Source organism: Solea solea, chromosome 8, assembly GCF_958295425.1.
Source record: "Solea solea chromosome 8, fSolSol10.1, whole genome shotgun sequence".
NCBI classification, from domain to species: Eukaryota; Metazoa; Chordata; class Actinopteri; order Pleuronectiformes; family Soleidae; genus Solea; species Solea solea.
Genome location: NC_081141.1, coordinates 26151233 through 26176392, shown reverse-complemented (window position 1 = coordinate 26176392; position 25160 = coordinate 26151233). Strand labels below are relative to the sequence as shown.

The following is a 25160-nucleotide window of genomic DNA, read 5'->3' as shown; positions in this document are numbered from 1 at the left end:
GTGAAGTCGCACAATTGTATGGACTCTTCTATGCTTTTCGAAGCAAGGGAAGAAGTCGTCTTCGACACGCTGACCACCGACAAAAGCAGAGGGGACTGTGCAGTTTTTGCTTTCACGTTGTCACTAAAGTATTTCTGCTCGAAACTGTCCTCCAATGAAACATAACTAGCCCTGACTGTTTTAAGCCGTAACCCTAACCGCAATCCTTCTGTGGGCCTTAACCGTAACCTCACCAACACTTGTTAAAAACGTACCTATGGGTCATATTCAGGGGTTGGCCAAAACATCCAATAGTTACATTTCAGTTGGAGGACATGTTGCTCTGCTCATGTAGTTGTTTTGGGTGGAGCTGAGACACATTCACACTTCTGTTCGGTGTGGTCACAATGTGTCTCCAACCACCTCCCGCAGTGGTTTGGCAGATAGTAAACGGGGCCAGAGAGGGTTAGAGACAAAGGTTGGGGAGGCAGGGCACAACTGGGCTGAAACTTAAAACTATTTAATTCAGTGTGTTTATGTGGTCAATACAAAACCCTCTTTCTGTCTCATTTCTCATCCGCACTCCTTGTACTTTTCTCACCATTCAACATTCTTCAGTCTCTATTCATGACCAACTTTCCCACCCTAGTAAAGCTGGGTAATGACAGTGTGGAGGTGGATCAGAAGGTTATTGGCATATGAAGCACTATAGAAGCAATACGCTAACTACAGAAAGCCAGCAATTGATGCAAAGAAGCGCTGACAGCGCCAACAGGACTCTATACTGAGGGTGTAGGCGGGTGTTTTGCTGAAGTCGACACTGACCGTATGGAACCAGAACTTGACAATAGGCGCGTTGTAGAACTCGTAGATCTTGCGTCCCATGGGGATGAGGCGGTGACGGTTCTGGACCTCCTCAACATCCTTTTTTCTGGATGTCTCCGTGGCTACCTGACCCAGCATCGCCTGGGCGCAAAGCAAGACCCAACGCGGAGCGAGGGAGGGATGAGAGAAAGGTGTGAAGTATAAAGGGATGAGAGTGTGGGAAGAGACATGTGACGGATTGGAAAGATGGAGGAGGAAGAGGAGGAGGAGTGGGGGAGAGGGGGTTTGCAGAGAGTACAAAGATGAAGACAAGTATGTGGAAGAGAGGCGGGGAATGGAAGGAGCAGATTCACAAAGAAAAAGGAGAGAGGGGGTAAAGGGGAGACAACGGGGAGAGGTGTTAAATGATAAGCTACAACACAGTTTTAATTATATCATCAAAAAAAGCAAGCACAGGCAATGTCATCATTCCAAAATGTGAAATGTGTGTTTGAGGTGGAGTGTTGCTGGGTGAAGGTTGGTAACACAACATGACGCAGACATGGACACTCATGGATTGTGTCTCAGACAACAATTAAGAGGCAGAGGAGAGACAAAGATAACGACAGTAAGAAGACAGGAGGGAAAAAAAAAGGAAAGAAAGAAGTTCAGACATAGATATAATCTCACTTTAATCTGTGACACATTTCGTCATCCATGAGAGAGGGTTCAGAGCCCGCTGTTTTGTTTGTTTGTTTTTTAATGGATTATGGTCTCAATGTCAGAGCAACACCAGACCTCTGAGAGAGTACATTTAGTAACTATTAAAATGTTTAAAACTCAGCTTCAAATATTTGATCGATGTGTCAAAGTGTTGGTTTAAGTTTCGAGGTGGTTGAACAGGTAAAACAGTGAAGAATCAAATTAGAGATGCACGATAATATCATATAAAATAGTTGTTATTTGTATAATGTCCTGATTATTTTATCTGATAAATTGACTCGATAAGTGCATATTTCAAGGAAACAAGGTTTGCTACATGAAAGCTCATTGAAAATAAGGCAGAATTAAAGCTAACGGAAAGTAACAGGAGCTAACATCAAAAAACAATATGTCTTTGCTGTTCTAGTTGTTTTTCACAGTGACTCAGAGAGAAGTGAAAAGACTGAAAATAGTTTTAACTCAATAATTCACCTAAAAATGTCTTCCGGGAAGCTGCGTGTAGTAGTAGTAGGTAGTAGCTTTTAGCCAGCTAGCAGCTAGCCCTGAAGTTAAAGCAAGAAACAAGTGCTCATTCAACAGTTGATGGAACACTGAAAAATGTACCAGAAAAGGACTAAAGGCTAAGATTTAACGATAAAGTGACTGATTTAGGACCAGCTTTTATTCTGTGGGGGAAAACTGAGGATTTTACAAGCTAATACCTCACTTTATAATTATCTTACACTCTCTCAAACCTTTTCAGATGTTTTACAGTATATACCATCCATTATATTTTAGAGATTTAAAAGATAAACTATTGAAAAAACAGTGTTGTTTTTTTTTATTAGTTGGTTTAAAGCTACACAATGTTGAATCATTAATCAGTGCTCATGACCTCTTAGCCTTCTTTACCCTCAGGTGAGCATCAACTTACATATTTTAAACATACAACTGCTGTGAATGTGTGTAACGTATACAGAGGTTTATAAACCACACTCAGGAGCAAAACTCAGTCCTCAGGGATCAGACATTTATCGCAATAAGTATTGTTATCGACTGATTTAACTGCACTCACGACTTCTTAGCCATCTTCACCCGCAGGTGCAGCTTGTATAAAAAATAAATGAACTCTTGAAAGGTCAGGACTGTTTGTTTTTTGTTTTTCTGTGTTTGTAAGTTCAGAGCTATGCAATGCTGAATAATTCATTGGTGCTCATAACAGCTTAGACTGCTTTAGGAACTTATTAATTATTGGTTAGGTTTATTATATCAATATCGTGCATCCCTAGATCAAGGGGCTTCTTCTCTCTCTATATATATATATTTACTTTTTTTTCTCTATATGTGAAAATGCCAAAGATTTTGTCGGAGGATACACACAAACAGGATCTTCAGGATGAATAGATTCAGATGCCAGTGTGTAAATCACACCACACACAGGCTATCACACAAGCTTTGACATTCATCACAGTGTGGTTTATCAAAAAGCATCTGAGGATACAATCTGCCTCTGTGGTGTCGCAGTCGGCGCGTCTGTATGAATCTTGATGTGATTCATAAGTGTCTGCAGGTGCATTTGTACAGTCAGAAGCCAGGGCAACAGTCAGGGCTCATTACGAATGTATCCTGTATTAACAGACTGCAGGAAAACAGGATTTTACTATTATTTTTGTTGTTATTCAAATCAAATCTAAAACTTTTCAGGCACTGTCTACCCTGTTTAATTGCAGGTAATCAAATTACATTTGTCTGTCAAGGCATAACCAATCTATCTGCGTGTGTTGTTTTGTTTTTTAAAGCGTGGCTTTCAAACACAGCTGCAAGAAAAATCACCCTGTCAAGGTGTCAAAACCTTTCTGTCGCACAAGAAAAACCCCAGCGATGCAATGTTCCATGCTGTAGTCATGGCCGGCTTCGCTGTGCAGCACTGAGGTGTGTAACTTTTAAATATAAATTAATGTCTGTTAAACCTAACCCAAGTATCGTGGAGTTCTCTGACATTCAGTGCGTTTACATTCATGATAGAAGTCTGATTTTAGTCGGACTAAGACAATAATTTGGTTTTCTTAATGTCATGTAAATACGTTAGTCTGACTAAAATAGAGCTAGTCTTAGTCGGACTAACATACCTGGATAATTGTTTGACTACTCCTGCATGTATGCGCTTAGCCGGATTGGTGCCCATTGTGAATACAATCTTTGTGGATGGCCCGTTTTGTAAAACGTTGCACTGGCTTGTGGCTGTTCTTAATGCAGATGGTGAGTTATGTACGGTGGTGCTGAAAGGCGTTCGACTTTTAGCTCAGTCACTCAATGACAGGAACCTTAGATCCAGTTTTTGTGTTAAATTTTTCCATCGTCATTTAAACACACAAATTGGATCTTGGTGTAATTTCCAGAGCTGAACTGCATTGAAATGGAACAAGTCCCAATACGGCTGTTCATCCATGTCTATGCAGATGGACCAACTCTTGCGCTGTGAGCTGGGAGAAGGTGCTCAGACTCTGCATGATTAAAGCCCCGCTGCAGCTGCAGCAGCAGCAGCAGGCGGAACCAGTTATATAATGCAAAAGCCTGAGCCTCCCATGCTCAGCAGCCGACATGCTGAGTGGTTTGCTGCAGCAAGCCATCATTGATGAGCGAGAGAGAGTGAGGGGCAGCGATCGGCCAGCAAACAATACTGTACCTCAACCAGAACTGAGCTTGGAGAGAGAGGGAGAAGAAGAGAAAAAACAAAAAAACCCAAAAGAGGCAAAGAGAGAGCTGAGCAAGAACAATAGGAATGGAAGGAAAGGTAGAGGAGGAGATAGATGGAAGAAGAAGAAACATACAAGGAGGGAACCCACAAGCAGCGACAGACTGAGACGCTACATGTCTTTGTTGAGACGACAAGAAACAGGAAAAGGCCGATTTGGCTGGAAGTGTCCAGTTGGCCAGTAGAGAGAAACAGATATGTGTGTGTTTGTGTGTGTGCGCAAATGTTTTATCATCACATCACTGTGGACTACCAAAAAAATTGTGTTAAACTGGTCCACAAGAGATTGTAAAAGGACATATAATCTGGGTTATGTGTGTGTGTGTGTGTTGCCCAAATGAGTGTAGTGTGTTTATATGCGTATAGATTCTGAGATGCGGGGCTGAGGTGGGTTCTCTCACCACGGAGTTGTACTGCGCCTCACAGTAAGATCTTACTGTGAACTCCATGTCTTCATCCTCCTTCTCCTTGACTGGCTTCTCAGGCTCCTCCTCCTCCTTCTCCTGCAGGTAGGCCTCCTGGTCCTGAGGCATGTAAGACATCTCGTCCTTGTTCTTGAACTCCAGACTGAGGATGGACGGTGGCAGGAGCAGCCCTAGGATGACCTGGTGAAGGAGGAGAGAAGTCAGGGAGAAGATCATTAAGTGTCTCAACACTGTAGGTCTTCAGAGTAAACACTGTAGTTTAGTTTCAACTGAAGTGGAGTCCCTGAAATTGTGGACGCTTCAGCAACGTTTAAATGTGATCTGTGGAAGCATTTCAGTTTCCCCCCGTCTCAAAACATAATAACGGAGAAAAGTTGACGGGATGCAAACCCTGCCAGACTGCAGTGACCTACATATCTGCAGATATGAGTAATATGAGAAGCCACTTAGCAAATCATCGACCCAGAAAGACTTCAGAAGATGTAAGGGGAAAAAAAAAATAATAATCCAGTCGGGCCAAAAGACTTTAAAGAAACGCACAAGCCCACTTCCCCCTGGAGTCATTTGTAGGTGAATATATAGGCAAAGACATTTCCTGCAGTAGACAAGAGAGGATTCAGAGGGTTAGTAAACATACTCAGGTATTAGCCTGGCTAACAGCAGACTGCATCTCAATCTCATGCAATTGGACAGACCTACAACCAGTCAGACCAATGACCTGGATGACCTGGATGACCTGGATGACGTGTCAACAAACGTGCTTGTTGTAGTTTTTGTTTGAAAGACTTTGGAGCTCCATGAAGCAAAAATTGAAATTAAAAGACAGCTGCTCTTCGTTGGACGTATACAAACGCTTCTAGACGTCGCTTCTCTGTCGTCATTGAATTAAGCCCGAATGAAACATGTTTGCGATTGGTTCCCTTTTTAAGGAGGTTCTACAGTTGGACTCGGCTAAGTTCACCCAGGCTGTTCGAGTATAAAAGTTAAGCTATTACTATCACAATGTTGTACCGTGAGATTTCTATATCATTTTCAAGTATTTTCGAGACCTCAGGCAACACTTTCGCTTCACTTACAAAAAGTGTTTGTCTGAACAGACAGGCAGTAAAAGCCATTGTGCTGCCACAAGTGAAGTGAGCGACACACACACACACACACACACACACACACACACACACTCACATTGGCAGCAGATAAAGATGGCGAGCCTGCTGTAAACACTTCAGACACATAATAGTCAAACAAGAAAAGCAAGAGGCTGTAATCACAGTGAAGAAGACAACAAGGGAAAAGGAGGATGATGGAGAGAAGGCTAATTATGTGTCTTCTTATCTCTGGCAACAGCTGCCTTTAAATAATTTAAGAGTGAAATTTAGATTCTTTCATTGCACTCGGTAGCTCATAAAGTATCAACATTCATTTGTGACGAGTTACGGGTTTAATGAATGGTAAGAAAAAGAAGAAGAAAAGACTGATGATATGAAGAGAATAGTTTCAGTGCGAGAGCACTGGTGCAGTGACCACTGAGAGAAAGAAAACTCTTACAACCACAGTGCATACAAGGCAATACTTCAATAATGCTGTCAAAAATGTCAAGAGGAGGAAAATATATCAATAGTTTGTCAAATTGATGTTTGAAGAAATCAATGTATTCATCAGTGCAAGTCATAGTCATTTATACTCTCCAGTGAGCTCTGTGTTCTGAGTTCCCTCACAGCCACATTACAGCAACTCACAAAATGTCCACACAACACTTTTTTTGACGACACTTTGAAAAAGCTATTTGCTGTATATCACGAGTCCCTGGAGGCGCTGAATCTTGTTTGGTCAACTTTTGCTTTCCCTTAGTTTTCAGACTTTGGGTTTCTTTTGCTCAACATGATGAGAACGCTGCATTGTTTTCACCAGCTCTCATGCTCTGGACTTGCTCTATATTCCAGTTTGGAGATAATATTCCAAGGTTCAGCAAATAATGACATTGAGCATTACATTTTCCTGGAATGCCCATTCTTATCAAAAATCATTTGTTTTCTTAGATTTGGTTACTCAGGGAAATATCTCCATTTGAACAACTGGTTAGACTTTACACTTTACATTACCTCTCTAAAATAATCTGGACATCCTTCACCAAACTGAGGCAGTCAGCATGTCCATGTGGGCCCCATTAGGGTTGACAACATGGGTCCCAAGTGAGTTTGTCCGTTTCCATCGTAGTGCCCTCCGGGTTGTGGGGCCCATGTTACTAGAACCATATGGGACCTCATTGCCCACTTCAAACCAATGCCCACATATGCTTTGTTTCCATTATGGTATGGTTCAGTACAGTACCATCAAAACATGCATGAAAGTCAGGTTGGTCCCCAATCCTCCATCTGACCTCAAAATTTCATTGTGCAATTTCGGTTGTATAATGACTATAAAGATCCTTCCTTTAAAGCCCTGGGTCAGGCTTGCGTTTCAACTCAGGACACCTTTACTCGGTAGGCCGTTTTCCGATGGCCACGTAGTGTGACGTCGTACTGGCGTGACGACAATGAACAACGACAACAAACGCTCGGTTTGTGGCTGTTTGTCTCAACACAACGTCAAACTTTGAATGAGAATTGACTGCGGGTCGTTGAAGAAACACCGGTTGCAAAGGAAGTGAGTTTTTCTGTCACCCGATCAGATGACCGTCTTGGGTGAACCCGGTCTCGCTTGACCCTGAACTTACCCTACCATTTTAGTCTGGAACCCCAAGGGAAGGGTGCCAACGAATGGAATAGTTGGGACTATTTCTAATGGAAACACAAAACAATATCAAACTGAACCATTCCACTTGGTGGAAACACGATTTCGGTAATCACTTACTACCCAGGTAGCCTAGAAAGGGTACTATGTGGGCAAACATGTGTAAGGCCACCATGATAAACCTGCTTGGGACCCATATTGTCAGGCCAAATATGACCTTTATTGGGCCCACATGGACAAGCTAGCTGACAGCTATTGGTCGAGGCAAGGTGTGAAATGGGATAGAGTCTTCCATAGAGCCAGTCTGCTGCTGCTGCTCCGAGGAGTTAGCCCTGCCTCACTCTGTGTGTGTGTGGGTAAGTTCAGTCGTCCCTTCAGCTAAAGTCCCCAGAGCAGCTCTTGATTAAAAATAACCCTAACCTCTGTGATGTGACCAGCTGCCTCCTATCGCCCCACTGCCAGGCCCCCTGGAAAACCCATGTGAGCAGAATTTGCACACAAAAGAAAAAATCTCCCAGTGACTCAAAAGCACGTTCACGCCATGAGTAAAATACGTGGGACACAAATTCAAGGTTTTTTTCCCCGGTAATTAAGGTCAGTTCTTCTGTCCCCTCTGGCATAAGAAACAGCTTTGTGGGCTAACACTAATGAAGCTGAGGAGGAAGTTCAGACAGGCGGGTCACGTCGATGTGAGTCCTGGGCTCCCGATAATCCACAAGGTGAAGTATTTTTACCTGTCAGAGGTGATCTGTCAACTTTTCACAGCTGAGCGCTCCTTCTCCACATGAGTCATGGTGGCCACAGCACAGAAATAACCAGTTCAGATACTGTGTTTCCCCCTGAAGCTTGTGTTTTGACTTCTAATTGAAACTCTGACTGAACGTTATAATAGTTTGGGATCTTTCATTCGTTTTTTTTAGCGTTGTTTTGTTTTAAAATGAGTTAGTTTGAATTCGTTTTCAGAGCGAGTTTATTTATTTTTTTTGTTTTTGTAATATGGAGTATTTGCCAGGCGCAAGATTCAAAAAGGTCAAAATAAGCATTGTGTCATAAAAACCTAGCAAAAGATGACATTGTTAGAAAACTGTATTTTAGTCTTATTCTAGTTAACAAAAATGTTTTTCCAACTTTAGTTTTTCGCTATTTCTTTATTTTAAAATATAATAACCTTGGACTGAACCTTTGATCAACACGTGCACTGATTTCACACCCTGCAGTTGTCCGATAAAATTTAAATGGCAATTTACCTGAATTTCATTCTCTGTGTATCTGCCACCACACACATTTGTACTGCGTACAGGAGGTGCTTTTATATTTATGATGAGCTAATGTTGTTGTTATATTATGTTAGGGTTAAAAAAAGTCAAACAAATACTTTACATTTTCTACATGCTACATCAACAGGCTCCTACACTTCAGTTGTGCATGTAATGGTATTGTCTATAAAACAAAAGTGTCTTGATATCATTGTGGACCAGTGACAGTTTTATACAATACAAGTTTTCTGGGCAAAAACTGGGGTTTTTGTTACAGTTTTTTGACACAGTGGAGAATAGTTGAAGGGAAGTGAGAACTATGGTGAGACTGTGTATGTCCATCATCCTTTGTGCCTTTAAGGATCTGGTAGAACACACAATTCTGGATTTCAGTGTTAGTGGTGAATGAGAACAGAGCACGAGTGAACTGTAGGAGAGAAGATTATGGAAATGTTTATATCTCATGAGGCCAGGTCAACACTGGATATGTGTGTTTGGCATCATGGAGCAATTTCCTTTTCATTGTGACAAACTTTCATGGATTTGAGCAGCCAAGCTGTGTGAGTTTTCAAAATAAAAGTCCCACGTGATTCACAGCAAACATAGACAGTGAAAAATGATCTTTCAGCACAGATGGAACTTCTGTAACTGTCGCAAATGTCAACATAAAAGCATTTCAGATCTCTGAATCCATTAATTTTTTACCTCTAACAATATAACAAAGTGGTATAACGAAACATTTGTAGCACAGAGGGATGTGTCCTCGAGTACAGAAGAGTATTTTGAGTATATTAACTTGTATTTTATGATCATTTCCAAGGGAAATAGAACAATAAAATCTCCCACTTTCTCAAACCAAACTTGATTTATGATTTTAATCGATTTTTTTTCCTTCTTAAAAACAAACCATAAATTGCAAAAAAAAATATTCAAACAAGTTTTGCTTGTATTTCCATGCCTGGAAACAAGCAAAATAAAACTTTTCAGCAAGCTTTTCCTCTGGCTTCAAACTATGTCCCAAACTCCGGGGATCTTATTTTAATTATTATTTTAGAGTCGGTGTTGGAAGTTTTAAAAGAAACCGATTTTCATGAAAAACAAATCCACCTAAACTAGAAATACCAAATAGCCGATAAAATAGATTTAACACCCAGCCCTAATTCCTCCCCTAGTTCCACAGTACAGCATGAGAGCTCTAGAACTTTCTGTAGTGGAGAATAAAGAATTCAGAAGGTTTAGTAAAATCCTGTTTCAGACAAACTTTAGTCAAACTCTATACAAAGAGAAAGAGAACCCTCAAGCGATGAGGGTTTGTGGACTTCACCAGCTCCTCGCAGCTTTAATACTATCACACTATCGCAATAAATATTGCAGAATTGATGTGTAATCACATTATTATCATATGAGAGGGTTTGTAATTGTTGCAACACATGCAGACTTGTAAAACTTCTCCTCAGTTAAAGTATCTGTACTCCTCTCAGCAGAGGAGTCATTCTGGCCACATGTGCAATAACTTCTAAACAAGGTCACTTGAGGCTCAGGAAAGCTTTTCTCTACCCACAGGTTTTCCTCAAACATGTCGCGTTACCTTCAGACCAGAGTTCTTCCGCATCCGCAGACGTCCCATCCACATGTCGGTGAGCAGCATCTGGCTGCAGGTGTGAGCGATGAAGTCCCGGTGTTTGGCTGCTACTGCCAGCTGCAGGCAGGTGGCGTTGCTCCAGTTCTTCAGCTCGTAGGTCAGCAGCTTCATGGCCATCTGCTCGTCCTGCTTATAAGACTGGTCGAGGAGTTCCACCGCCAGCTGGGCAAACTCTCTGAAAGACACAGACACAGACACAGACACTTTGTTCAAACATGACAAATCCACAGGAGAAAAGATGTTCATATGACACAGCACTATATCAACACAGCACAAAGGCAGTAATTACTGTATATCTGTTTAAAATAGTGCTTAGGTTTATCAAGTATGATGGAAATGAAACAGGTGACCAATTATGATGATGATGAATTATGAGTCAGATACACTGCCCGGCCAAAAAAAGGCCACACACTCAATTATCTGTTGGACCACATTTAGCTTTGAATTAGAGCTGCAAATGACAATTATTTTCTCGATTAATCAAGTATTTGTTTGTTCATTTTCAGTTTCAATGATTTCTTTTGTCGAATGGAGCAAAGAAACAAGAAAATATTCACATTTAAGAAGCTGAAAAATCAGTAAGCATCATTTAATATTTAAAAAAAGACTCTAAAACTGTATAATCGATTATGAAAATAGTTGATAAATCAATGAATAGCCCTACTTTGATTAAAACATGCATTCACCATGGTGTTTCTTTTTTTGCCGGGTGACAAAGTAGTATAGTAGACACATCCAAAAACTTACATTCATATCTGTAAATAATTCTATTTAAAGCTTGAGCCACTAAACCAGGATTTACAGCTTTATATAGATCAATTTTCCCCCAGATTTCTGGCTCTGAAAAGTCTTTTGTACAGACATACTTTATTGCACAAAATATGCATCCGTATATTTCATAATATTTCTGCAGTTTTCACTTCTGTCTGCAAAGCCATCAGTCCTGTGCATTTTAATGTGTAAAACAAAGCCTTAACTCTGCTGGGGTTTGACGGATGATTATTATTATCATCATTACAAAGGAGGGTAATCATACATTATCTGTGAGCATATTACGCTTTCTGACTTTTACAGAGATTCATAAATCAAAGGATGAAATAAAAGCCAAACAGCCTTTGTAGTTAACGGTGAGTATCATCACACATAAGTTTTATAAAAAGTGCAGACTCACGTTTATACGAGGGAGGGCTGAAAAGTTCACCGGCTGACAAAGAGGAGGGTAATTAAATTCAACCTTTGAAAACGAGTTCTAGAGACATTTTTGTGAAAATGGGAAGAAATTTGGAACTGTGGTGTCACCGAACATCTGCAGGGAAAGGGGTTAGCACCCAAGGACCTTCACGCTGACATGGCTGCTACATCAGGGGATGATGCTCCAGCTTTGTCAACGGCGCAATAACGGGCAGGTGAATTCATGACAGGTAGAGAGAGAGCCTTGAGTGCTAGACACCCTGCCACAGCCGCCCTCCAAGAAAACGTTGATCGTGTTGCACCTGCAGCTGGTTTTCTTGAACGTTTCCTGAGTGTTGGGTTCACCACTTTAAACCACAGACAAAAAGGTCGTCCACACAGTGGAAATATCTGCTGCTGAAGGCTTTTGAAAATCAGGATGAGAGCTTCTATACTAAGGACATGCTCTCCTAAAGGCTTATGTTACCCCTCAACTACTCTGTTCATCAAAGGATTGATGCCTGGTGGTGCCAACAACCCACACAAGACAATCCAGACTCTTTTCATGTGTTGTTCCACGCTGGTGGAATGAACTACTGAGCCCTACTAGAACAGGGGCGTCCCTGTCTATCTTCAAGAAGCTCGATGGCCGTGTCAGCAAGATATGGAGTGTATTTGTACGACGACAACGAACAACATCAACATAAAAAAACAGAGACAACAACCCAACGGGCAATAGTGGACATCCAGCAGCTTGTTTTTGTGGCTGCTTGTCTCAACAAGACATCAAGTTTTGAATGAGAATAGACTCCAAGCATTGAAGAAACACTGTGACGCTTTTCTGTCGCCCAACGAGTTGACTGTTGCAGGTCAAGCTCCACCCGTACCGTACCATTACTCTGATACCGCAAGGGAAGGGTACCTAAAAATTGAACGTTGGGGCTAATTATTTTGGTACTTTTCCTAATGGAAGAGCGAAAAATATGTACCGTACCCTACAGCTCTCCTCAGTAGAAACATGGCTGCAACATCAAGAGACTATGTTAAAAAAATAAACCACATTACTGTTAGCTTAGGAATTTTCCAGCCCACCTTTCTACCCAATCTAAAAAGTCTAGAGTCTATGGGAAAAAGAGTCTACTTGTTACATGATTTCTAACGTTTCTGTTCTATAACGTGTTGCTTCTCAAATTACATTTACATTCTCCTACATATGCAGCAACAGGGCGCGTGCATGTTGTTTGCAAGAAAGAGCCTTTTAAGATTTTTGAGGCTTCCCACTGGAATGTATTACTGTATCTGCATCACCCACACATTATAAATAACACCAGTGAAATCAAGTATCCCTCGAGTGTCTATAAATACACTCACACATGCACGCAACACATTTACAACGCCCCAATCACAAATTATGTAAATATTACAGAAAAAAAAGAAAATGTATGTGGATAAAAAGTGATGTGAAGGAACTCGAGCAGATCCTCAGAGGACGCTGAGCTCAGAATAAGCCGGCTCTCAGGCTGTCCTTTGAAACTCTGGTGTTTGGGCTGCACATCAGCTGTCGTATCAGAATCATTTCCCCTCTAATTAACTGATATTTCCGTCGTCAGCAGTTTTAAGCTCTAGGTGACTCCATTCATCTCAAACTGTAGATCCTTAACTAATGATGATGTATTACTCTATCTTACTAGATTCTTGTATGCATGTCACTTAGATCCTGTGGGGAAAACTTGAAACAGGTCAGTCTTGAGGGGCTAAAAAAAAATTATATTAAGTGTGTTTACAGTTTACAGACACCCGTCAAACCTTACTTATATTAGAAGCCTAAAAAAAAGCTCAGACAGAGCCACAAATAGGACCAGGACTGTTGTGACTGATCTCACTGTTCATGGTTTAAAATGCTTCCATTTGATGAATAATGTTGCCTTTCTTTATTTACAGAATTTTCCTTGTTTTTGTTTGCCCAGTGACATTCCCGGGGCGGCACACAGTAGGTGTGAGGTATCATGATAGATGGATTGAGGCAAGGTGGAACCACAACAGCTACACAGTACAAGTAAAGCGAGACGGCTACACACAGTTGGACGATAATGCCAAGAAGTGCCAATGAAAAGTTTTAGAAATGGATTCTACGGCTAAAAATAAACCAGGGTGTTCAGTAGGGGCTGCAAGATTGACTGATGTTCAAAATCTGCGCTCTGCCAGTGGAATACAAAGCAAATCAAGCCCTCCTTTAACTGCCTGCATTTGCCACTCACAGCTGCTGCTGTTCCTGCTCTACGCAGCTCCAAAGTTCCTGATTGGACTAGTAAAACCTGCCCCACACGAGAGGATTTTCAATGTGACTTGATTTTAAAAACAAACTTTGTAACCGATTAAAACCAATGATTTAATCCTGAGAAAGCACAGACGAGACGATCCAGTCAAGACAAAGATCAACACACCTCAAACCATTTCAGGGAGGAGATTCAAGGGAATTTGGGATCTCACAGAATCTCGCGTGATTTAACGTGACTTCATAATATAAACAGACATGGAGATGGATCGTCTGCTTCGTCAGTTAAAAAAAATGGAGGAAGTCATGGATGAGAATATGGAATAACCGGATTCCGGTTATAAACAAAATTACGAAACATCCATTTCCCAGTCAACTCGCTCTCATTGGTTATTGGGAGTTCTGCTCACGCCCCCAATCATTGTTCAGTCGTAAAAATCAAACAGGTTTAATACTTACGATTTGAAAAGACTCTGAGACGTCTGATGGCGTTAAAATCACGTCTGTTAATCACTCACACTATGGGATAATTTGGCCAGATAATCTGTTCAAATCAACCTAAAATCGGAAGGCACCCACGATTGTCGGAAGGGCCAGAGCGGGACCAAAATCTGGCCAATTATCCTCTAGTGTGGGGTGGGGCTTAACACTATGAAAAGACTGATATACAACACATAAGACACATCGGAGAAACATGATCATGAGACACTTCACGCAGGACAATCACCCACCTGGAGTTGTGGTTCAGTTCCTGTGAAATGTCGTCCACCATGTCGTTCTCGGAGGCCTCGTGAGCCATGGCCTTACAGAGCTTACAGGCGACCAGGGCCTTGGCCATGGCCTCCTCGCCGTGCTGCCAAAAGAACAGCGCCATCTTCTGGCGTTTCATGAGCACGGCCCACACCATCAGCTCGTGGAAGGGGAAAGGGAAGTGGTTGATTTCCGGATCGTCCAAATCGATGTCCACCTCCTCCTCCCGCTTGCGCGTGGTCTTCTGGCGTCCTCTGCGGATCGGCATGTCGTCCTGGTGGAGATCCGAGTGAGTGGGGTGGAGGAAAAGACTCATCAATGCAGGGATTATCGAGGAGAATATGTGTGTTTCATATCAGACTTTACACAATTAACAAAACACTAGCGGCGCAGCACTGAGTGTCTCCAGGATTTCTCACACCGTCTCTGCAGAGATTGAGTTAGTGTCTGAACGGCGTCATCAGAGGAGCATTGATCTCCAATAATTTCACATTTAAACAGCTGAGGACGACGGAAATAACCTTCAATGCTGCTTACAATAAGAGATTATCTGCACAAAGAACGATACCACAGTGCTGCACTACCACTGCAGTAAATTATTCAGACTGTCAAACATCTCTTGATATAATTTTGAATTGATGAGTTTACTGCAATAACAAATTATTTGAAAACCATGCGTTTAAAACAGCATTAACTGGTTAAATCAAGGGATTTAACGGGATTGTGACTATCACGATATCGCAAGAACAAAAGTGTCTACCTGTGACCTAATCTAATGATAAATGTAGTTTTGTTTACATGCTGGCCCTCCATCTTTTGCACTCTACTTGTTGCCTCTACAGCTCTAGTCTCATTAAAAGTGGCGTGCGTTAGTTTTTTAGCAGCTTTCAAATCTGAAGTGTTGAAGTAATTTCCACGTGAAAGGAAAAAAGGTGACGGACAAAGGAATAACAATATGCCAGACGTGTTAAACTCAAATTATCTAGGTTTCAATGAACATCTAGTCTGGTCAACGGTTCAGTAGCAGATGTGCAATATAATCTTAAAATTACACAATATTCCATTATGAAATCGCAAATTAAGATGTTTGTGAGGATTTCACAGAATTTAAAGGTAAAAGTGCTTGTTGTCTTGTTTTGATATGGAATCAACGTGTACTTCACAATAAAAACACATTTAAGACATAAAATAAATGTCAAAAACAGAGATTAATGTAAAGATAAGTTAATAACAACATTGACAACTGTAATTAAAACACCAAAAGCTTACATATATAAATATATATACAGTAAAGAGAAGAAAAGCAGAGAACAGAACAGAAAATAATAGAATAGAAAAAGAGTAAAAAGTGAAAAGTAAATAGTAAAAATGAGAGCAGTTCTATTGATCGTCTGTGGTTTGGTCACTTTGTTGAATATTCTCTCTATATTCTATGACCTCACGTGCTGTGTTTTTATTATGACATGATATTAAGTGGTGGGCCACATGTGGCCCGCACGCCACCACTTTGACACCTCTGACCTACACATAGGGGAATAAGAGTAATATGAGAAGCCACTCTGTGTGTTGTCATCCAGAGTGATGTTGACATGTTAAGATGATGTCTAATGAGAAGAAAAGCTTTTTACAATTCCACTTCATCAGAATGTGAGAGTGAGAGAGCTCAGGAGATCACAGCACACACTGAGAATAGAAAACCAAACATCTGCTCAAGTATGAAGGATGGATTCAGGGGATTATTATTATTATTATTATTGTTATTATTATTATTATTATTATTATTATCATGGACAAACTTAAGACAAACGATTATTAAAGACCATTATCAAAGAAACACAGTGAATCTCAATCACCATGGATGAAATTCACTGCTGTGAGGTTTGAGACTCTTATTATTACTTATATATATATATATATATATATATATATAAATATACATGTATATTTATATATATATGTATATTTATTTTTTCCTCCAGCTGCTTTAAAATTTCAGCTGCGTCATTATTAAAAATGGCCCTCGGTGCAAACACATCAGCACTGCAGCACATATGAACATGCATCGGCTGCCCGTTCATTTTAGAGTGCATATTTTAAGATTTAAGATTTTACTCTTTGCTTTGAAAGCCATTAATGCTTTTCCTCTGTCACCCCTGTGTAATTGCTCTGTGCACATAATGGCAATAAAGTCCTTGAATTTTGACATTGATTAATTGATTTAAGCTTTTATTTTGTCTCCTTTTGCTAATTCTTGCAAAACAACTGCTTTTTCTTTTCTTTGGTTAATCAGTTTATTATATATCGATCCTTTATCATTTAGATGTTTTACTCTGTGTTCTTGTTTCTGCACCAATATAGATGTTAACTTGGAAAAAAAAAACATTCTGATATTATAATTACAATGCTGCAATAAATATTGAACTGGGGATTTGAGTCTGCAATATTATCTTATTTTTTTATATTGTTACATCCCTGTTTGAATACTAAACTGGTTTACAGAAAAAGGATAATTTGTATTTAACGAGCACAAACCAAGAGAGAAGAAACACCAACACTGAGACAGATGAAAAGAAAGGAAACAGAGAGCGACACACACACACACACACGTTAGATATAAACTCCTGTGAGAAAACTGGAGACACACGCTGTGATAAAAGGTTTACGATGTACAAACGTCCTGGTGTGGACGCCGTGGACACACGTGTGTGTGATGTAACCTCGTCGTATCGATCCAGCTAAATATAACCAGGATGCTGTGACATCTGTCACAAGTTATATTTATTCATTTTGACTCATTAGACACTTTTTCCACTTCATGAATCTGAAGAAAAGTGAGAACGTGTCGTCGCCTAAATAAATAAAATACGCCTCAAGGTCTTTCTGTAAACTCAACCTACAGTGTGTTACGTTAATGTTACAGACGAGGGAGCGGAGCGGTGCAGGAGTGACCGAATAACAACCTTGAAGAGATCAACACTCACCTCCATCCCCAGGAGTTTCAGGGCTTTGGGCTAGAAAAGCAACAAACAAACAAACAAACAAACAAACAAACAAACAGCACAAGGCCTTGTTGAAAAACGTTTCATGGAGAAATTTACTTTATGAAGCACAAGCACAGCAAAGACTGACAGATTTAAAAAAAAAAAAAGGTCACCCATACATGGTTTTGTTTAAAGGTCCAGTGTAAGAATCGGTGACATTTAACTGCTGTTCTGCTCAAACATCATGTTCCCAAGAGTGTCAGGGAACTACGGTGGCCTTTAAAGTACTAAAAAGGATATTTTTTTTTTGTATTTTTCTGCTGGTTTGTCCATGTGGGTTGCCGTAGAAACACGGCAGTGTTTGTATGATGGTGGCCTCTGTAAAGGCTGATTCTAAGGCTATAAAACCAAGATTTTTATTGTGAAGCAATTATACACTTGTGCTGCGTTTCTATCATGGTGTGGTTCGGTTTGGTCCTGTAGGGTATGGTTTGGAATGGGTCAGACCTTTTTTTTCCCTTCTCAGTTTAAACAAGACATAAAACTTTGTATGAGAATAGAGTGCAGGCGTTTGCCTCGCTAAATTACGTAATCACCTCATTTGCATAATATGTTCTGTGTATGTCAGTGTAATGGACGCTGAGTAAAAGAAGTGAATAAAAAAAAACACTACATAGAACTACAAAATCATTCTAGATTCTTGTTTTGTTTATTTTTTATGTCAAAATTTAAACACCTCCTCCTCCAATCGTCGAGCTCAGGACCAGCAACCATGACCCGAAAAAGACGCTCTGGTGGAATTATGTAGACTTTATTTTTATTTTTTTTAGTGCAGTGATTTGTTTAAGACAAAGAAAATGTTACATTTAAGGATCAGCCACCGGTGGCTTAGTAGAGGAGTGAACATCTGCTGTGACTGCAGCTGGAAGAGGCTGCAACGCGAGGAGTGAGTGGTTTTGTGACGGGGGAGGGGCTCACGACAGCACCTGCTGATACGTGCTTTCACATCCGAGTCTCCAAAAAAAAGTCACTAGATTTGGAAAAGAGTCACCAGATACTCACTAAATATAGCGACAAAGGCACTGATTGTGTTTCTGTCGTTGTACTGGACCATTTTACTCTGGTGCAGAAGAATGGAACATTAGGGCTTATTATTTCTGTCCTATTCCTGATGGAAACGCCATACTGTACCAAACCGAACCAACATTATTTCCAGTCGTGTATATTCAATTTCTGAGTGACAGGAGTTTTTGCTGGTGTGACTGACGTATCATATTATACATACAGCACACGCTCCTGTATGTGTGCACTCTGTACATTAGTGTGCATGTATCGTGAAAGCGGGGCATGTGTGAATTATGCATTCATGAGCCGTCATCATCGGTGCTGGTAAAAATAGCCCAGGTCTCCTGTGGGGATTTTGATTCCTGCATCTATTTCAAGGCTTTATTCTTGGCTAACATGTGTGTGTGTGTGTGTGTGTGTGTGTGTGTGTGTGTGTGTGTGTGTGTGTGTGTGTGACTGCACGTGACTCATTTCATCAGGAAAATCACAGTTAAATTGGAGCTGAGTCTCTTTGTTCAGCCTCTGTGCCGTTATTTTTTTATTATTATTATCTACGTCTTTCGCACAGTGAGATAAACAGGCACATGAAAACACACGCACACACACATATGAACCATGAAGCGGAAATATGATGTTCCACACACACACACACAGCTGTGTTTGTGTGTGTTTTCATAACACTTGTGGTGGTGAGTGGAGTTCTGAGGCAGAGTGACAGAATCATGTCACAGTCACTGTAACATGAACATACGTGTGTGTGTGTGTGTGTGTGTGTTTTCAGTGAATATCAAACACACACACACAACTGTGTATGAAGCAGAATTACAGTATTAAGCTTCTCCACTCGGGTTGAAAGTGTTCTATCTCATGAGTGAGTTGCAGTGGATTGTGCTTGGGGAAACTCTTACAATAAGAGAATGTGGTGAATCTATATGATTGGAATAATCGTTAATGGAGAAAATTTGTTTGTGTTGTTTTTGTTTGTTTGACTTTACTCACTAAAGTAATGTAATTGTAAACGTTTAGATGACTTAATTATAATGACTGTACTGTGTTCTTGGTGTGAACACTCGGAGTAGTCTTATGTTCTGTTTCCTGTTTTATTTTGAAATAATTACCATTGCCTCTCATGTCAGTGTCTGTTTCCCTCCTCTGTGATTACTTTCCTGTGTCTGTTAAGCCAGTATTTAAGATCAGTTACGAGTTACTTTTGACCTCTTTTGTATTTTTTTTTTGTATCTTTTGTAGACTGTTGTCGAGTCGTGCTTTTGAGTCCACATCCAGTGTTTGTTCAGCCTGACACTTGGTGCACATCAAGTATATCAAACTACGACATTTGTATTGTCTGTATGTGTCCAAGACAAATTTCCTTTGGGACAATAAAGTCTATCTTACCTTGATCTTATCTTATAATTGTGACAAGGAATGTTTTCCTACTTGTGTATATTCTTGAATTTATAATGAAGAGCTGCATGTATAAATAGATAAATGTCCTGCTGCTTCATGTTTGAAGAAGAAAAAGACTGTGAGGACGACACTTGTCTTTGACCTCAGTGAAATTAAAGACAAATAAGCCTTTCTATATGTTTTATTTCAATGTATGGGTTTCTAATTGGGGGCAATGAAGCAGAGATACTGCATATATACATACAGTACGTCCATACAGTCAAAATCACTGGATTGGAAATCAATAATATGAAAAAAACCTAAATTTTGAAATAGCTAGTTGAACAAATGTGCTTGGTAATTTTAAAGAAGAAAAAGTGTTATTGAGCCATTCCTTGCTATGTGAAAATTCTCCTTTGACTGCTTCATATACTTCTATATCTACTGTATAAAAGAAAGATTTATTTATTTTGGGCTCCACAGAACTTTTCAGTCCAGGCAATTTCAGTTGAGTAAAGAGAAGTCTGAAGTAAAATCGATAAAAAACACAAAAAAACATGTCTGTGCTCCACAAACTCAAAATACATCATTTTAAAAAGACACTCCAGTGTTTCAGGCACTTTCTGCTCATTCTTTCATGTCTCAGTGTATTTGTATAATCTACTATAGATGGAGATAACATAGTATAGATACAGTAAACTTTTTATTTATGCTTAATTTAATGACAATATTCATTAAATATTCATTAAGTGGGTAAAAGAGCCAAAAACTAAACACAACCTCAGTGGACACCGTACCTTCACTGGTGTGGTTCCTAAACTGTATTCACACACTTTATGATGTTGATTTTATTTGTTTTTGTTGTACGGCTGTCTTTTAACTCATTTTATTTGTTTTTAACATGTATTTCTTGCCTTGTGTGAGCTTTTATGTCTTTTTTTATTATTTATTCAAGTGCTTAACAAATAAAGTTGGATTGGCTCGGGAACATAACTTCTCAGACTTGGATAATCCACTTACCCTCTTGGGTCCAAACAGATTGTGGTACAGAGTTCTGAATCTCTTTCTGGTGTAGTTACATCGATATGCTCCGCCCATGAGGTATTCAATGACCAGTCCAATGTCGATGAGACTAATGCGATAGTCCGGCGGCAGATTTCCCTACAAAACCAGACACCGTTAACAAAACCACAACACAAAACCAACGGCTGATAAATAAATAAACGCAGGTAAAGAAGAGGGAATCATCACACAGTCAGACACACTCAAACTACAAAATATCCATATAAAAACTCTATTTGTTTTCTCTTTTTTTGGCTATAAAAGAAAAACTTGATTATCGGATTCACCTTGAAGTAGATCCAACTGAACCCTGGATATTCTCGCTTGGAAAAAACACACAGTGTCAGTGAGTAAACCGCACGATAAGCAAGAGCAGAGGGGAAATGAGATGCACACAGACAGCAAAGCTCTCTCTTCCAGCCTTGTTATCGAATCGAATATCGAATTGAAACCCAAAAACTGCTCAGTGATTCAGATTATCCTTGAGCTGTAACTTCTCTTGAATTGAATCAAAAAGCTGACGATTAGGACTGAATAAAAAAAGTCAGGTGCTCAGAGAACATGTTGTTTTATTTGAGGACAATTAAAAACATGTCAAAAACTACAAAATGATTTGTCCTTATTTGCATTTAGGGACGTGATGACATCTTCTCAGTGAGGTTTAAGGCACTCGCGAAGACAGGAAAAGAGAGTGAAAGCATTAAAGACTAATTAGCATGGAAGAAGAGGGGGGAAATAGCATGGAAATACAGACACACACACACACAGGACACAGACAGCTATTAACGCCGGAGGGGAGGATCATTAATGGGATGAAAGTCTGTTTATGTGAAGACTAAAACCGTGTCAACACTCGCTGCTCGTCCTCCTCGTGCCCTCAGTATCAGACCATCAGTCATTATCCTGACCCCCACTGCTACCTTCAAATGTACCAATTAGCTGACATGGCTTTTAACATCTGCCCCGCTGCCATCTGCACCACCCCGCTGCAATCACATGGGAGAGTCTAGGAAATCTCATTTTTGCCACAGCGACGGCTGCTGGACTTTGAAACGTGTTAGTGATGCATAATTCTGCAAACAAACAACTAGGAACAGATAAATATGTAAAACTGAAACGCTACAATAGTTTTTTTTATTCAAAGTGTATAAATGTACAAATGGAAATGTTCTAGGTTGCAGAGCAAATAACACACGACAAGCAGCTGTTTGTCTACACACTTCCCTCACAAAATCCACACAGGACTCCACTGACTCCCAGAGAAGCCGAGCTTCCATGTAAGTGACATATTCTGTGTCGTCCCATAGAGCAGTGTTTCTAAAATCCTGGTCCTGGAGACCCACTGCCCTGCATGTTTTAGATGTTTCCCCTGCTCCATCATACCTGATGAAGAGTCAGCTCATCAACAAGCTCTGCAAAAGCCTGGTAACTACTACAGTTTATTAGGATCAGGTGTGTTGAAGCAGGGAAAGGGCAGTGGGTCTCCAGGACCAGGATTTTAAGTGGTTTCAATGCGGAGGCTGCTACGGGAATACGGAACTCATGTAAACAGCTGTTTCTGCACATACTAGTGCTAGTTGTAGTGCAGGTTTAGTATTGAAATGTAAATACGACACATTACATATTTGACTTTGACTTCACAGTTCAGACAGTTCCTCCAATCATCATGCAGAAGCCCAGTGTCCGCCCACTGTTCCATTGACTCCCAGAGAAGCAGAGCTTCCGTGGAAGTGACGTTTTTGCCACATTTGTCCAATCAACCTATTTTTCTCAATTCTTTTAACCTACTGCCTCGTCTCTTGGTAAATGGTAACCCAGACATGTCCAAAGTCCGGCCCACGTTCAGATTTTGTACGGCCTGCAGCTTCGGTTTTATGTATTATTTACGGCCAGCGACGAACTGTCACAGAAAATCGGCCTGGTTACATGTCATCGCCATTAGCTCAGTTAGGAAAAGACTTAGAAACCAAGATGCCGGATTTGCCACCTAGCCATGACATATGCCACCTTGATCACTCCTGCGTGGCTTTGATTTGTTTACATGGCCATTTAAAAATGATAATTGTGACAATGAAAGTAAAATGATTATAAAACAGTGCATTTGTATGTAACTTTAACTGATGAAAAGAAAAGGTCTGAAGGGACTCCACATGATCAAATCTGGCCCTCATTAAAAAAGTGTTTGGACACCACTGTGGTAACCTCTCAGTACCAAACAATTGCGTCTGTGCTGTGTTATTCATACACCCAGAAAGATAATTGGAATACAGCAGCCATCCATGTCAGAAATTTGGAGCAGACAATTAGTGAGAAAGACAAGGTCGACTTTAGTCAGCAATGACCGTCCTCTATCGGAGGAATTTGACGGCGGTGCCTGCTATCGAGGGCAAAGTTCAATGGATAATAAGTTTTATTTTGGCCCAGGTGCAATAAATGCACTTGATCAATCAGCCAAATCCTGCGTGACACTTTTCAGTGGATTTTATTTCAACAAAACAAAAATTTTGTCTGCTTCCTTGCAATATTTGATGTTCTGTCTTGTGTCTTTTTTAACCACTGCTGCAAACCAATAAAGGTGTGAACTGAAATGTTTTTTTTGTCAAGATGGACGGAGGCAACAGCAACTTTGTGCTAGTAAAGCAAGACGACCGCAAACAGGTGAAAACATCAATCAGCAGTTTGACAGGATAAACTCTTCTTGTCCCCGCCCGCCCCCGCTCTGCTGCTGTATACACACAAACGCTCCCTCAGTCAGGTCTGATATGATAGTTTCGCTTGAAAGGGCCTGTTTTTAGATGATAGACGCAGCAAACAAACACTTTTACATCATTTCTGTTTACTAAAAAACAAACAGAGGCAGAATAATAACATAAACAACAACAAAAATCACCAAAGGTTGCGCAAAAGTGTCAAGGTTACTGGTTGTTGTCTTTAGATCGTGCAGCGCTACTCCCAACGGTTGCTCACACCGAAGTGTATTGCTACAAAACCTTTGGTCACGAACCTGCATTGAATTACTTATTCTGCAGGAAAAAAACAACCCAATTTCCACAGTGTTTTCAGTCTCAGCTTTCACACAGTCTAACGATTGGTCCAGATTAAACCTGCGAGCGGCCTTCAATGGCCCTCACAGCTGTAACACCCTGCAGCTGAGTCAAAAGTGCCAGTCAGTGACACCAGCATGCAGAGAAACACATGAAAACACACAGAAAATAAAGAAAACCAGTGATGACACGGTAACCAAACCTGAGGGACAGCACTTAAATCTAATTAGCATCATTTCTATCATGACACACAGACAGTGCACTACACTACGGCAACTACTGACACACAGCTCTGCCACAGGAGGATGGTGACGCTAGGCCATGCACTACACTACACCGTGTGAGCGTAGCATGTTTGTGTGAGTGTCTTTGGTGAGTGTTTATAAATGACATGTTCCCTGCACCAGAGTCAGGTTAAAGACAGAGACGAGTTAAACGAGGGCTGATTACAACGTGGAGCCACTTCGGTGACTCAAAGGGAGGGAGAGGGGGATTACGGCATTACTCTAATCAGCACTTTAATTAGTGGATGCTTCTTTGTTTTAACCGTGGTGTGGCTGACCTCGCAATCAGCTCTCGACAGTGGGATGAGCACTAATTGGTGTACAGACATGTCGCAAATGTAAATCGCCTGAAGGCATCGGGACGCTGTTGGTCGTGTGTGGTAAAAAAAAATGAATAAATCAATAAATAATGAGCATAAATAGACAAAGTTGATTTCTTTGGACTTAAAGACGGCGACAACCTACTGAAAGACAACAACACTATTGTATTATCTAAAAATGTAATTAACACAATCCTGATACAAAATAAATAAAATAAATATAATGACTCTGCTAGTTTGACTAAAGGTGTAAATAATCATAAAGAAGCAAGAAGACCTGGTGGTGTGTGCGTGGGTTTCCACCCACAGTCCAAAAACATGCAGATTTGGGGGATTAGGTAAATTGGACACTCTAAATTGACCGCAAGCGTGAGAGTGAATGGTTGTTTGTCTCCATATGTGTCCCCTGTGATGGACTGGGGGACCTGTCCTACTTTTTCACCCTATGTCAGATGAGGTAGAAGATGGATGGATGAATCGAATTGCTAAAAGTCCAAGGACGAATAAGCAGAGATGATGGGGTTGGGAGA

The 25160-nt window shown here is 40.5% G+C and overlaps 1 protein-coding gene across 12 annotated transcripts in view; it reads right to left on the bottom strand.

Annotated features, from left to right (window-relative positions):
* trpm3 (transient receptor potential cation channel, subfamily M, member 3) overlaps nucleotides 1-25160 on the bottom strand; it is a 173749-nt gene that overhangs the window by 15611 nt on the left and 132978 nt on the right. For 4 of the 12 annotated variants that reach the window (XM_058635987.1, XM_058635994.1, XM_058635995.1 and 1 more), the window contains exons 13-18: nucleotides 20941-21081; nucleotides 17470-17499; nucleotides 14470-14762; nucleotides 10240-10468; nucleotides 4678-4845; nucleotides 805-945 (exon numbers count right to left, since the gene is read on the bottom strand). In XM_058635987.1, the coding sequence (XP_058491970.1) occupies nucleotides 805-945; nucleotides 4678-4845; nucleotides 10240-10468; nucleotides 14470-14762; nucleotides 17470-17499; nucleotides 20941-21081 (1002 nt within the window). Of the gene's footprint in view, nucleotides 1-804; nucleotides 946-4641; nucleotides 4846-10239; nucleotides 10469-14469; nucleotides 14763-17469; nucleotides 17500-20940; nucleotides 21082-21269; nucleotides 21306-25160 lie in introns of all 12 variants that reach the window. The other 8 variants (XM_058635989.1, XM_058635992.1, XM_058635996.1 and 5 more) reach the window with 3 other exon arrangements.